The 14,365-nt window shown below is 36.2% G+C and overlaps 1 protein-coding gene across 4 annotated transcripts in view; it reads left to right on the top strand.

Annotated features, from left to right (window-relative positions):
- Trpm7 (transient receptor potential cation channel subfamily M member 7) overlaps window positions 1–14,365 on the top strand; it is a 98,898-nt gene that overhangs the window by 30,188 nt on the left and 54,345 nt on the right. For all 4 annotated transcript variants that reach the window (XM_063248631.1, XM_063248617.1, XM_063248626.1 and 1 more), the window contains exons 6-11: window positions 6,351–6,475; window positions 7,604–7,775; window positions 8,854–9,028; window positions 10,458–10,581; window positions 11,671–11,743; window positions 13,827–13,927. In XM_063248631.1, the coding sequence (XP_063104701.1) occupies window positions 6,351–6,475; window positions 7,604–7,775; window positions 8,854–9,028; window positions 10,458–10,581; window positions 11,671–11,743; window positions 13,827–13,927 (770 nt within the window). The remainder of the gene's footprint in view (window positions 1–6,350; window positions 6,476–7,603; window positions 7,776–8,853; window positions 9,029–10,457; window positions 10,582–11,670; window positions 11,744–13,826; window positions 13,928–14,365) is intronic.

Raw genomic sequence — 14,365 nt, 5'->3', positions numbered from 1 at the left:
TTCTGTATGCCCCATATATCTGAATATCATTTCCTTTTCCTATATTTGGGAAGTTTTCTTTAATTATTTCTATAAATAGCCTTTGTATTTCATTTGTGTTTACCTCTGCTTTTTCACTCACTTTTTTTTTTTTGGCAGTACTGGGGATCGAACTCACAACCTCACGCTTGCCAGGCAGGCACTTACGCCGCTGAGCTAAATCCCCATCCCTTCACTCACATTTTTTATTCTTAAGTTATAGATCCTCTTGTCATCTTTTAGCTTTTATATTGTTACTTCCTGTTTCCTTGTTATTTTTAAGAGGTCTTTCCTTTCACGATCTCAAGTTGCAAAACTGTCTTCAAGGTTTGATAGTCTATCTTTAGTTTCTTTCAAACAGTTTTGCCAGCTTTCAATGGGAGTTTTTAATTTCCTGATAATCTCTTTGAATCTGTTTCATGTATTCTAAATTTTTTTATATTCTTCATCGAAGAGTTCCCTCCTTTTTCTGTTGTCCTCTATTCTTCTGTGTGTGTCTTCTTTTTTTTGTCTTTTTTTTTTTTTTATCGGTACCAGGGATCGAACTCACGACTATACAGTTGCAAGGCAGGCGTTTATGCCACTGAGCTAAATCCCCAGCCTGCTGCGTGTGTCTTCTTGAGAGGTACTTAGCATTTCTTTTATTATTTTTCTTACATCTTCCTTTACTTATATTAGTATTTCAGTTTTAAGTTCTTTTATAGTTTCACAAAGTTGTTTCTTTATGTCAGATACTTTTGCTTCAGAAATTGCAGGTGTGCAGCTCCTGATTACTTGTTTATCTCTCCTGGCCCAGTACTGCTTGGGTTGGAGGCCAGAGACTACCTTTTGCTTCTTCCTCTTACCATGTTCCTGGTTTCTTCCAGACAAGTGTGTGGTGGGGTCCCCGGCACTTCCTGTATTCGTTATAATTACTCTGAAGTGTGCTGGCTAGGGATTGCTGCTTTTCTCAATCTGCTGGTGACTACTGGAGCCTAAGCAGGAGCAGGACAGGCTGGCCCCTCCCTTCTGAGCTGGTCAACCACTGGGAGTCTTCACATGTTAGTGTGTGCCGCACAGTCAGGGTTGGTTAGGGACACTTTAAGGAAACCTTGACTTTGGCTGTTGGGCCACGCACAGGGGCGAGACTCAGCCCAAGCAATTTTCTTTTCTTTTCTTTTTTATTTAAGGAGAAAAAGAAAAGAAAAAAAAAAAAAAAAAAGAAAGAAAGAAAGAAAAAGGGTATAAGTTATACAGAATTTCAAAAAAAAAAAAGTAGGAAATCACTAGTTAATAGATTACATATTGTCATCTTAGAAATAGTTGTTCAAGTTACAAAATTAAAGCATATAAAGTGGACATTCAAACAGTGAGACTGCAAACAGTTCTGTTCATTGATCCAACAAAAACTCACTAATATGATTATCTTAATACGCTTAAATATACGTGCAGTTATATCCTTTAGAGCACTGTCTTTTCCTTTCTTTTTACAATGACAATTATACATTTTGAGTTTTATTACTCCCACAGTTCTTTTTTTTTTTTTTTTTTTGAAGAGACTAAAACCAAATGTGACATAACAAAACCCAGTCAAATCAAAAGGATGGACATAGTACATAATGTAAAAACAGAATACAAGGTGATCAATAATGGTTACCATAATGCCTCTTGCTATCTTAAAAAGAATTGCCTAGATCATCAGTTATAATAAAATTGAACAAAACAGTAAAGAACAAAACCAATAAGACCAAAACATTGGAGACATTACAGGACTTCAAAAGAAGATAATAGTCAAACTAGAATGGGTGTCATAGAGCATCTTGTTGTCTTCACAGTTGTTGCCTATACTCTCAAACTTGGTACTATCAAGCAAAACGGAATAGAGTAAAATTGAGTCAAAGCAAGATGGTGAGAGCAATATAGGGTTTCAAATCAAGTTAATAGGAAATCAGAGTGCGTTACTATAATATATCCTGCTTTTTAAAAACTTTTTTCCCTTAATTAAAAACATTAAAAAAAATAATAAAAAAGGAGATTGAGATATAAGAGGACATAACAACAAAACAGTACAGGTCAGAACATAACCATTTAAGCAAAATAGCATTTCACCACAAGATATCCCAACATAAAAGTAGTTACCACAGTGGCTCTTTCCTTGAAATCTTTGAGTATATAGCTTCGTATACTGTAGCACCAAACATATCAAGACAATGTAAAACCATTCAAGAGAATGACAGTGTTACAGGGTATTTAGAACCAACGAACAGAAAATGAACAATGGTTTCTGTGTTATCTCCTTGTCTATAAAAGTTTTTGTTTATATTATCACATATAATAAAATCCAATAAGATACAACATGTTAAGACTGATGGAGACAGAAGAACAAAAGCTATTGATGGGACTTAAAAGCAAGATGATATTAAATCAGCACTAGCTATTATATTAGGATGTCTTGTTTTCTCCAAAATAGCTGTTCCTACCATCCAACCTTTTCTGCCTCATTTCTGATGAGCTCTTTTTCTGTCATTAATTGTCACTTTGTGTTCATTTCACTTTCTGCTCCATTCATTGTGGCCTCTCTGCCACTGTTTCTGGAATCTTGGTATTTTTCATTTTTAGAATATCCTGCAGTAATCTCTGTAGAGTTGAATTGGTTGTTGCAAATTCCCCTAGTTCCTCTTTATCCTTGTTTTTCCATTAATTTCTAGGGACAGTTGTGCAGGATATATCAATCTTGGCTGGAGGTTATTGTCTTTCAAAAGTTGAATTATTTTGCCCCACGCTCTTTGTGATTTGATGATTTGTGCCTGAGAAGTCTGTTGTAATTCTGATGGGTGTTCCCTCGTAAGTGATCTGTTTCTTGTCTCTGACAGCGTTTAATATTCTGTTCTTATATTGGATTTCTGGAATTTTGATTACTATATGCCTGGGTGTAGTTCTGTTTGGGTAGTAGGTGGCTGGGGTCCTGTATGCCTCATAAATCTGGGTATCTTTGCCTTTTCCCATATTAGGGAAGTTCTCCTTGATTATTTCTGTGAATGGCCTTTGCAGTTCATTTATTTGTATCCCTGCTCCTTCCTTTACATTCTTAATTCTTAAGTTACAGATCCTCTCATCATCTTCTAGGCTTTGTATTGTTATTGCTTGTTTCCTTGTTATTCTAAAGAAGTTTTTCCTTTCATGCTCCCACATTACAAATCTGTCCTCCAGTTCAGATAATCTGTCCTTAGTTACTTTCAAGCTGTTATGGCAGCTTTCAATAGAGCTTTTAGTTTCCTGGTAATCTCTTTGAACCTGCTTCATGTATTCTACGTTTTCTCTATTTTCTCCATCAAACAATTCTCCTTTTTTTTTCTGTTCTTCCTTTCCACCATCTGTTTATCCTTGGGTGGTGTTTAGCATTTCTCTAACTATTCTACTTATATCTTGCTTCAGGTCGTTAATAACTTCATTCCTGAACTTGTCTATGAGGCTCTGGAGATAGTGCTTTATGTGTATTGGTGCTGTGTCTGATATTGCATGTTTCTCAGGATTGGGAGCTGAGAACCCTTTCTTGTTGCTCCCTCTTCCCATACTTTTTTTTTTTTTCCTTTTTTATTGGTACGGGGCATCGAACTTACAACAACACCACCTGCAAGGCAGATGCTTATGCCACTGAGCTAAACCCCTAGCCCCTCTTCCCATACTTTTTGTTCCTTCCATATTAGCGTATATAGGAGGCCCAGTTTATTTCTTTGTCGGTTACAGTTTGTTTGAATCACGCTGGCTAGATGTTCCCGCCCACTGCAGTGTGCTAAGGAGACACAAACCTGGGCAGCCTATGCTGGGCCCGCCCCTCCAGGTCAGTCAACCTGCTGAAGGCTTCACTGCATTAGGGTGCACTGCCAGGCACAGGAACCTGGTTTGGGCTATCCCTGCTGTGCTGATTCAGATGCGGCAGCGGCAGCAGAAAATTCAAGCCATGGTTTTCAGAGGCCTGGGTTCCAGCTTCGGCACTGAGACTTTAGCTGTCTCAGTTGTAGCACTGGGATTGCATTTCCAGTTGGTTTCTCTCCGTTTCTCTCAGCTTAGTTCGTTCCCTCCCTTCCCCTCCCCTCCCCTTCTCTTCCCTTCCCTCCCCTCCTCTCCCCTTCTCTTCCCTTCCGTCCCCTCTCTGGGCTTTCATTCTCACTTTAGTTTCTTCCTGGGTTGAGGGGATCCATTTCTTGCCTTCTGGTCTTCTCCAGAATGCTATATTCCAGCATCTGGGCTGTTTCTCTCAGAGAAGCTTTTTACTTTGGTGTTTACTGTTCCACCATCTTCCCAGAATCAAAACCTACAATTTGGCCTTTTAGAAAATCAGTTGCTCGCTGTAGTATGGAGAGTGTGTAAATGCTTTCAGTCTCTGCCTACTGGTAAATTGATAGAATACCTTGCCTTACTTGGTAAAAATGTTAAAAGATAACTTTGAAAAATTCTTTAAAATACTGTTTCATTTGAATATACAGATTGACTCTGAGAATGACAAATTAATTTTCAGTCCATACTGACTGAAGTGAACTTGAACACATCTAATTAGTTAGCAACTCTTCAGCCTCCTTTGTCAGATACTCTTTGGGCTGTTGAATATATGTCATTCCACAAAACAGACAAGCTAGTTAATGTCATGGAGTGTAGGTGGCAGTGGGGGAGGTTCAGACAGCAAACAGATGACTGAGCAATGTGTGCTGTGTTTGATGATCGAAAGTGCGGTGCACATATGGGATAAAGAGGCGAGAGAGAGACAATGGAGGCATGGTGTTTTGTACATGATCAGAGAACTTTACTGATAAGGTGACACTGAGGAAAGATGAAATGAATCAAGATGCAAGAAAAACTTGGGGCAGAGCATTTAAGGACTCGTATGTTGGGAGAAGAGTAAGGTTTCAGTGAGGCTTGAGTCCTAAAGGATGTTCTCAGAAGTTATTGCTGTGTGCTGATAGAGGAAGCACAGAGACAAGCAGGAACAGTGGTCAGAACAGAGTATAAGGCCTTTTAAAGCTGTTATAAGCACTGCAGGTTTTACTTTGAATCAGAATGGGAAGTTTTAAGCAGAGTTAAAGATGATTTGGATAACTTTTCGTGGACTGTGAGACAGCAGGTAATAGACCAGTGGGGCTGCTATTTCTTTTGGATTTTTTGAGATGGGGTGTTGCTGTGTAGTTCAAGGTGGCCTTGAGTTCACCGGGTAGACCAGGCTGGCCTCAAACTTGTGGTAGTCCTCCTGCCGCCTGCCGCATGCCTCATGGTTTTAGACACTAAACATTCTAGTATTAAAGTATCGATAGGTTTCATTTCTCCTGAGGCCTCTCTCTGGCTTTTCTCTCTGGCCTTCATATAGTTTCCATGTATACATCCCGGGCATCTTTTTGTATTTGAGTTCTTCTTACAAGGACACCAGTCATTGGATTAGGGCCTACCCTCAAGGTCTTGTTTGAATTCAGTCACCTCTGTAAAGGGCCTTGTCTCCAAATTGACATTTTGAGGTATCAGTGGTTTGAGTTTTGACATACGAATTTTGAGGGCCACAATTCAGCCTGTAATAAATGGTAATGAAAATTTATAGTAGTGCCCTCTTACTTACATTTTCAGTTATTCTCATTTAACCTTTGGTCTGAAAATACCAAATAGAAAATTCCCGAATAAAAATAATTTGAAAGTTGTTCCACAGTGAGTAGCATGATGAAGTCTTAGGCTAACTCTCCATCTTATTTTTATTGAATTGTTCCTGTGTCCAGCATATCCATCCTGTGTATACCACTGCCCATTAATCAGTTATTGGCCATATTGGTTATCAGATTGACTGTTAGATACAGTGTCACAGAATTGCATTACTGCTATATAAGACACTTTACTCTCAGGTTTTGGGACAGCCCCCTCATAGGTAAAGGGGAACAATTGTATATGTTCTTAGAAAGTGTCTTATTTCTCTCCCTTAGTTTTGACTCACTTGGACAACTTCCTAGTTACTTATTGTGTATTTGCTTTGCCTGTAGTCTGTGCTCCTGGGTCATTCTCTTAATTCATTCTAGATGATATATAGAGAAAAAACAAAAAACTTTTACTTGCAGGAGAAATTCAGGTAAAGAATAGGCCTAACAATATGGTGAAATGTAGTTTTATATATGGTTCAGGCGTTTGTAGTGAATTGATTCTGTGGGCTTTTTATTTGTTTTTTAATTTGTTTTTGGTCATTGTATGTTTGTCAGCTGGCATGTACTTGCTGCCATCAGTGTGTAAAGAACATCACAAATTGCGCTATTACAGATTAGTAACACCATTGTTTTGAATACATACATTAAAGAGTTTGAACTAAAATAACACTGCCTGAACAGGTGTGGCAAAACATGTTGGTGATGCCCTCAAAGAACATGCTTCAAGATCATCTCGGAAAATCTGCACGATTGGAATAGCTCCGTGGGGAGTGATCGAAAACAGAAGTGATCTTGTTGGGAAAGATGTAAGAATGGTTTTAAGATTGCTTATATTGGGCTGGCGATTTAGCTGAGTGGCTCAAGCGCTTACTTAGTAAGCACAAGGTTATTAGTTCAATCCCCAGTACTGCCCTGCTCCCAAAAATGGTTGCTTATATTTGAATTTATATAAATAATATTACAGGAAGAACAGTGCTAGTCAGCTTAAAATATTCATGATCGGGGCTGGCTTTAGCCCAGCAGTTCCTTTGAGTCTGGCTTCCCAACCGCCCGGGCCGATTGGTCCAGTGGTTCGAGACCCGCGGGCGCTCTCCAGTCCTTTAAAAAAAAACAAAAAACAAAACAAAACAAAACAAAACAAAACAAAAAAACGATGCATGATCATACCATACTTTTCAGATTAAGATGAAAAGATTTTCCTGTGTTTTCCTTGTGATCCTTTAAACACATTCCTGAATATAAGATAGTGTTATAGTGTTGTACATCTTGGTTTCTTTTATGTATAGTATTTAACATGTCCGTCCTTAAAATTTTTTTTTTTTTTTTTGGTCTTTTTCCTTCTTATTGATACCGGGGATCGAACTCCCAACTGCCTGCTTGCAAAGCAGGCACTTAGGTCACTGAGCTAAATCCCCAGCCCCCCGTCCTTAAAATTTTAATGATTAAACATTAGAAATTGTTATTACTAAAGATAATCGTCATATACTAATGTATGAGTAATTTTAAAAATATAGGGATTTATGTTTATCAAGGGACAATTGAAAATAATTACTGCCTTATGACAATTTCAACTGGCCTTAAGTTTCTAATACCAATTTTAAAGATTCTGCTTATGGCCAAAATAATAAGACAGTTTATTGCTTTTTAAAAGTGTCCTTTACATATTGCAGCTTATTTTCTTAAGTTTCTTAGCACTATGGATTAATTACTTTTTATTGCTTTTTCTTTTGCAGTAGTGATCAAGATGTAATTGTGTAGCTCAACCTATAATGATTATTCTTCAACTTAAATTTGTACTTTTTGATATGTTTTTTGTCTTCTGTTTATTTCTGAATGTGAAATGGTGTTACTTCTGTTCAGAAGGTTACAAAAATATATTTTACATTGTTATATTTAGTGCTACCCACTAACTCTTATGTTTGTTACTGTTTTAGGTGGTTGCTCCTTATCAAACCTTATTGAACCCCCTGAGCAAATTGAATGTGCTAAATAATCTCCATTCTCATTTCATATTGGTGGATGATGGCACTGTTGGAAAGTATGGGGCAGAAGTTAGACTGAGAAGAGAACTTGAGAAAACTATTAATCAGCAAAGAATTCATGCTAGTAAGGGAATTCACAAATTTGTTAATGTTGACATTGTGACAGACTATTAATAGCAATCAGCATTCTAAAAAAAGTGTTCTTTCCTTGCATAGTAAGATCACTTATACAACAAGAATGACAGATCTTAAATAAGTTAATAAGGCCTAAGAGAAGAAAGAAAGAAAACAAAAGACCAAAGTCAGAAAAGTTCATTTGACTCTCTATTGCTGTTGTAAACTCACTGTAGCCTAAAGATTTTTAAAGTATTTTGGTGTGTAATATATTTCATTACATTGCTTTGAAATTCAAAATTGAAGAAAAAGGAATAAAGTTATTTTGTTACAAAGAATCAGTTTGCTTAAAGTTTATAAAATGAATAGCTATCATTTTTTGGCAAACATGTCTTAAAAGTTGGAATTTTTGCTCTCCAACTAGCTAAACTTTTTGGTTCAACATGTAGATTTTATTTCAGATAGAAGAATTGTTGTAACCATGCAACACCAGGAAGGTGAATCTTGTGAAGTACAAAATCACAAAATAGCACATTCTGTTTGTGGTAGAATGAGAGCATTTACAAAAATTTGGAATGTTTTATAGCTCTACAATTCACCAGAATTTTATATTTCTCACCACTCTGCAGGTGGCCATAAAGACAAAAACATTATTTGTCACTAAATTTTTTTTAACTTGCTCTTTTAAAGGTTTTGGAATTTTATTGATAATTTTATTTGTGTGTTTATGATTCTGTAATAGAGTTTGATGTTAGTGCTTTAACTCATTTGGAATCAGAAGTATTTAAAAATGGATAAAGATGTACACCAGAAACTTAACTAATACAGTATGAAAAAGTAACCTAAAAAACCAAAGTGGTATTATACATTTCTTATACACAAAATTTTGTTTTTCAGTGATTATGCAGATTTTCCAGTGTGTGCTATAAATTATATATTGGAGTTCCTAATTTTTGTTTTTTAAGTTAATGACTATATGTGAGACTGTTGAGCAGTTGAGTACATCTTACACAAAATTGTTTTGACTAAAAATAAACTTGAAGTACTGAAGTTTTTCATTTTCTGATTAAGTTTTTCCTTTCTTTAAGGAATTGGCCAAGGAGTCCCTGTGGTGGCGCTGATATTTGAAGGCGGACCAAATGTTATCCTCACAGTTCTTGAATCCTTGCAGGAGAGCCCCCCGGTTCCAGTGGTGGTTTGTGAAGGAACAGGCCGAGCTGCAGATTTACTGGCCTATATTCACAAACAGACAGATGAAGGAGGGTAAGTATGTGAGTTTGACACGTTTTAATAACCTTATTAAAGAGGCTCATAGGTTTTTGAATTCAGATTCCTTTGAGTGTTTTATGAACATGAAAATCTTAGGTTTAATACAATACTGTGTTAAGGCTGGGAGAGATAGTCTGACTCAGACATTATTGGTATGAATTATGATACAGTGTAATTATCTTCCTGAAAGACTTGTTTGCTACAGAGACACATGCATTTTAAACCTATAGTTTCATTTCTGGGAATTGTTCCTATAGGTGTTGAAACATCTATGAAGAAATATATAATGTTTCCCTATCATAGTTGTTTGTCATAGTTGTTTGTAAGAATAAAAGAATCTATTTATTTGCAAATAAAATCTTTTATTGTAAAATTTGTAAAAATCTTTTATTCTTACAAATAAGTGACAAGAAAACATTTTATTTTTACAAATAACAGGGTAGAACATCTGTTAAAAGAAGACTAGATAAATTGTGGCACAGACACACACACACACACACAGACACACACACACACACACACAGTGGGATAGTTTAGAGGTAAATAAGGATAATATAGATTCACAATAATAGATTTGTGAAGATTACCAAAATATCTACATAGAGAAAAGATAGAAAGCAGATATATATTGTGGCATTTCCTGTATACAAAAAGAAGAGGGATACGCCAGTGATGGCAAAGCTTTTAGACTTTCAGTGATATAAACTGCCCACTGCACTGTGGCTTATGTGCCATAGGTTCATCACCACTGGTAGTGATTTGTATTTATAGAAAGAGATCTCATAAGTTATACGAGCCAATAGTGGTTTATGAAAAGAGCTGAAATGAAACTGGTTAGATGGGAGAGAATGGAAAGGAGACTTTCATTGTGACATATTTTCTATGGCCTTGTAAATGTATTACCCATTCATCAAAAGAAAAAAAAATAACTCTGTTCATGTTCAAGATATCGTGGTGAAATATGCTTTATATATCAACATATTTTAAGTATCTTTATATAGTATCTTACTAAAGTGTGAATATCAGTATTGAAATACATACTTTGTAGGAAAAAAAATGTTTTGGTCTTTTTTTTTTTGTAATTTAGAAAAACCATCCCAGCCAGGTGTGGTAGCACACATCAGTAACCCAGCACTTGAGAGGAAGGATTATTGCCATGATTTTGAAGCCAGCTTGCACTGCATACTGAGACCCTGTGTCAAAAAAGAAAAAAATAAAGAAAAAAATCACCCCATTTATTTTTTATCCCCTTAAGAATTATAGTGGATGTCTTATGAAAGCAAAAATGATACCATCCAAAGTCAAGTTTTTAATATTAATATAGTGTCCTTGAAGCTTTTGCCTGGGTTCTTCTGTACTTTTTTTGATTCTACAGATCATGGAAAGAAATCTTTGAGTTAAATTCTATTCTTTCTTATACTAGGAATCTTCCTGATGCAGCAGAGCCTGACATCATTTCAACCATCAAAAAAACATTTAACTTTGGTCAAAGTGAAGCAGTTCATTTATTTCAAACACTGATGGAATGCATGAAAAAAAAGGAGCTTGTAAGTAAACTGCAGCAAATTAAGACTTATTTATTCCACAGCATATTGCAGATTGGTGAACATTTGTTTTAATTTGAATTTATTTATTCATTTTCCGTGTTAGGAGTCATACACAGGACTTTGCATTGCACATGTTGGGCCAGTGCTCTGCCACTGAGGGTGTATCCCCAGTCCTGGAGTTTAAATTTTTGAATCTTTAACTATGGAAAGAGTGTGTTGATTTATTGGTCATTTCAACTGAGCAATGACATAGAGATAGTATTTTTTTAGATATTGATACAGTATATTTGCTCTTTTTGGAAAAGTTTCATAGTTGTGGTGTAAGAAATTATGTCCAGTATCAAGAATAAACTGTAAGGAGTTGTTCATACCTTTTTGAATAAGATGTGTGGACAAAATTTTGAAGCACTTTCACTCTGAGTGAACTTCTAGCTACTATATTAGAGATTACTGCTGTTATCTTTCAATTACATATACACAAACTTAAGTTTTCAGAGATAAAATGCTTAACAGCTCTTTACATCAACAGTTGATAGCTTGAATTGATCTGCTGTCTGCAAGTTGTATCCCAGAAAATGAAACTGGCTGAAATGTTTGTACTTGGGTTACTATACTCTTTTACTTAATGAAAAGTGTTAAGACACTTCTCAAATGGTATTGTATTTTGAAAAATTTAAGGTAATTTGCAGTGAAAAAGATGGAACAACAGAAACAAAAAACAGACTTCTTATTCAAGAATACATATATTTACTAAGTGTTCATTTTGTGGAAAGATTACTTTAGTAGCAGACATCATTAGCTAGGTCCAAGACAATGTATATAATATGAAACTTGCCATCGTATTTGATCAGTGGTAAAGTCTACTAAATTTCTGTTGATCCCTTTTGATTTTGGGGGTTGAAGTAAACTTATTTCTGAACTTTTTCCCTGGATAATAATCAGTCTGTTCCCCTCTCCATCCCTCCCTGCCTATCTCTCAGTATGTGTATATGCAGATATATATTTCTCCCTATATAGTTTGTGATTATATTATGATGCCTTACATTTAAGAATATAAAGGTATAATATTATAAGTTAATTTTTAAACAGATCACTGTTTTCCATATTGGATCAGATGAACACCAAGATATAGATGTAGCAATACTTACTGCATTGCTAAAAGGTAAGGTTTTTTAATTTGTATGATCTTTAATTAATGGCTCATTTAGATAAGACAACACATTTTAAAATAGGCTGAGAAGTGAATTATTCACTAAGTTCTTTGTGAAAGAAACAATGTTGGTTTTCATTGGCAGTAAGTTAGCTTTGTTTTTGACTTTACAACTTTGAAGTTTATAGCACAGTTCATACTTCCCAAATCATTTAATTATCTCATTAAGAATGTGTCACTGCCAGACGTGGTGCTATCCACCTGTATCCTCAGCACTTGGGAGGCTGAGAGAGTAGGGTTGCTAAGTTCAAGGCCAGCCTAGAATATATAGTGAAATCCTACCTCCAGGAAAAAAAGTGCTACCTTCATTCATTCATTCATTCATTTATTGGTACTTGGGATCAAACTCAGGACCTCATGCTTGCCAGGCAGGTGTTTGTGCCACTGCGCTAAACCCTTGGCCCCAAAAGTATTTTTAATTGACTGAAAAATAAATTTTTAAAAGTGGCAAAGAATTTAGTTAATGGAAATAAAAGGATTCTTAAAGATGACTTTTTTTTGTCTGGAGAGCAAATTTTAAAATGAGGATATTGTCCAGGACTAAGGGATTCCTGCACATACACTGGACTGTTTGAGTATCAGCTCGGAGATGTCCAGCTGGTACAGCAACATGGAGGGAACTGGCACTGGATCAAGAAAACAGTGATGTGGCAAGAGCAGAGCAAGAGGACACTGTCTTCTTCAGAAGAAGAATTTCCCAAGTATGGGACCACAAAATAATTGACAATATATCACATGCTTTAGAAATAAAACTATAATTAAATATATATGATCCTGGGATTAAGAGATTCTAAGTATTAGGAAACCCAGGAACTCTAAAGGAAAAAGTCTGTTAGTGAGATGACATAGAACACCATCCTGTGAAGGTAGCGTATTTGCCACGTACGTGGTGTGTGGCAGCCACTGCGTGTGAGTGGTCATGGTGCTTAACTTGTGTTATCCCTGTAGCCCTCTGACATGGTTTCTTTCCTTTGTACTCTCTATGCAGCCCTTCCTGGCCTCTGACTCCCAGTCCTCTAGTCCCAGTCTTAGAGTTGGGATTGCAGACAGCTGTGTGCCTTCAAGCCTGGCTTTCCCTCATTTTATAAGTGAGAAAGCCACAGATACAGAAGAACTATAAGAAAAATATGAATATCTTATGGAAAATGTGTGAGAATTTATGTAAAAGGTATTTGAGGTAGAATTTGAATGTCTGAAATGTGGACAGACGTTCAACATTATAGTATAAAGGGAAATAGTATTTTTTTAGAAAGAGCTATTACTCCCTCCTACTGGCAAATGGAGAAATGAGTATTCTTGTACCTTTGTAATAGGCAAAAGCTTTTTGAAACTTTGTTTTGAGACAGGGTCTCACTATATAGTTCAGGCTGGCTTTGAACTCACTATGTAGCCTACACTGGCCTTAAACTTGTGGCAGCCCTCCTGCCCCAATGGTAAGATTACTGGTGTGTACCTCCAGACCTGGCTCTGAATCATTTTGGTAGTTAAGCCTATTGTTAATGTTTGTATCTTTATATTTAGCAGTTTGGGTTAATGTTTGTATCCTTATATTTAACAGTTAGGCTTCTCAGTATGTTTAAATACTAAAACATGTGTCCTAAAATTAACTTGGTGAAAACTCAAAGTAACATAAATATCTACTAGTAGAAATATTTCTCAATTAACTTATAGAGGAATTAATACACATGAAATGGGTCTGTTGAGGAATACTGAAGTACACCAGGAAAGTATGTAAAGCGGGGTAGTCAGCACTTAGTGTAATGGTCCCATTTCCCAGTGAATGAAGTATATGAATGAACTTTCCTAATAGTACTGTCTCCTTGATAGATCATCTGTATTTCTTTTTTAGTTTCCAGCATTCTGAATTGTTTATGATGAGGCCATGTACTTTCTGTAGTTAGAAAACAAAAGTCCTGTGTTTGTCCTGCCTCTGAATGGTGACTAACATCACCTGTGTGGCTTCATTAAAGCGCGGGAGAGAGCTGTTACATGTGTTCACATATTAATGGAGATACACTTGCCTGTTCTCTATTAGGTACTAATGCATCTGCCTTTGACCAGCTTATCCTGACATTGGCATGGGATAGAGTTGACATTGCCAAAAATCATGTATTTGTTTATGGACAGCAGTGGCTGGTAGGTAAATAATCTATGGATACAGTAAAATTATGTAACACACAGTGGGCTCTCTGGATGCCCAAGTTCTGTATCAATGGATCAGTGCAATGTAGTCGGGCCTACAGTGATTGCACAACTCTGTGCATAGTATTGACATTATAGTAAGTGTTATAATTAATCTAGAGATGATTAAAGGTATATGGAGGATATGCTCATGTTGTATCCAAGTACCACACTTCTGAGGAAGCAATCTGAGTATCCCAGGAATTTAGGTATCACAGGGGAGGTCCTGGAGCCAACTTTCCAGAGATACCAAGGAATGACTGTAGTAACTAAGTTTGCTCGAACAGTGGCCTACCTTCACATTTTATCTTCTGTAACAAGTACAAAACTAGTTTGGCTCAATATTTATGCAATATCCAGGTCCATTTAGGATTTAATACGTTATTTGGCACT

This window comes from Cavia porcellus, unplaced genomic scaffold (genome assembly GCF_034190915.1).
Source record: "Cavia porcellus strain 051 isolate PalLab524CR breed Dunkin Hartley unplaced genomic scaffold, mCavPor4.1 scaffold_1, whole genome shotgun sequence".
NCBI lineage: Eukaryota > Metazoa > Chordata > Mammalia > Rodentia > Caviidae > Cavia > Cavia porcellus.
The sequence above is the reverse complement of the archived record's forward strand: the minus strand, read 5'-3'. Positions and strand labels throughout refer to the sequence as shown.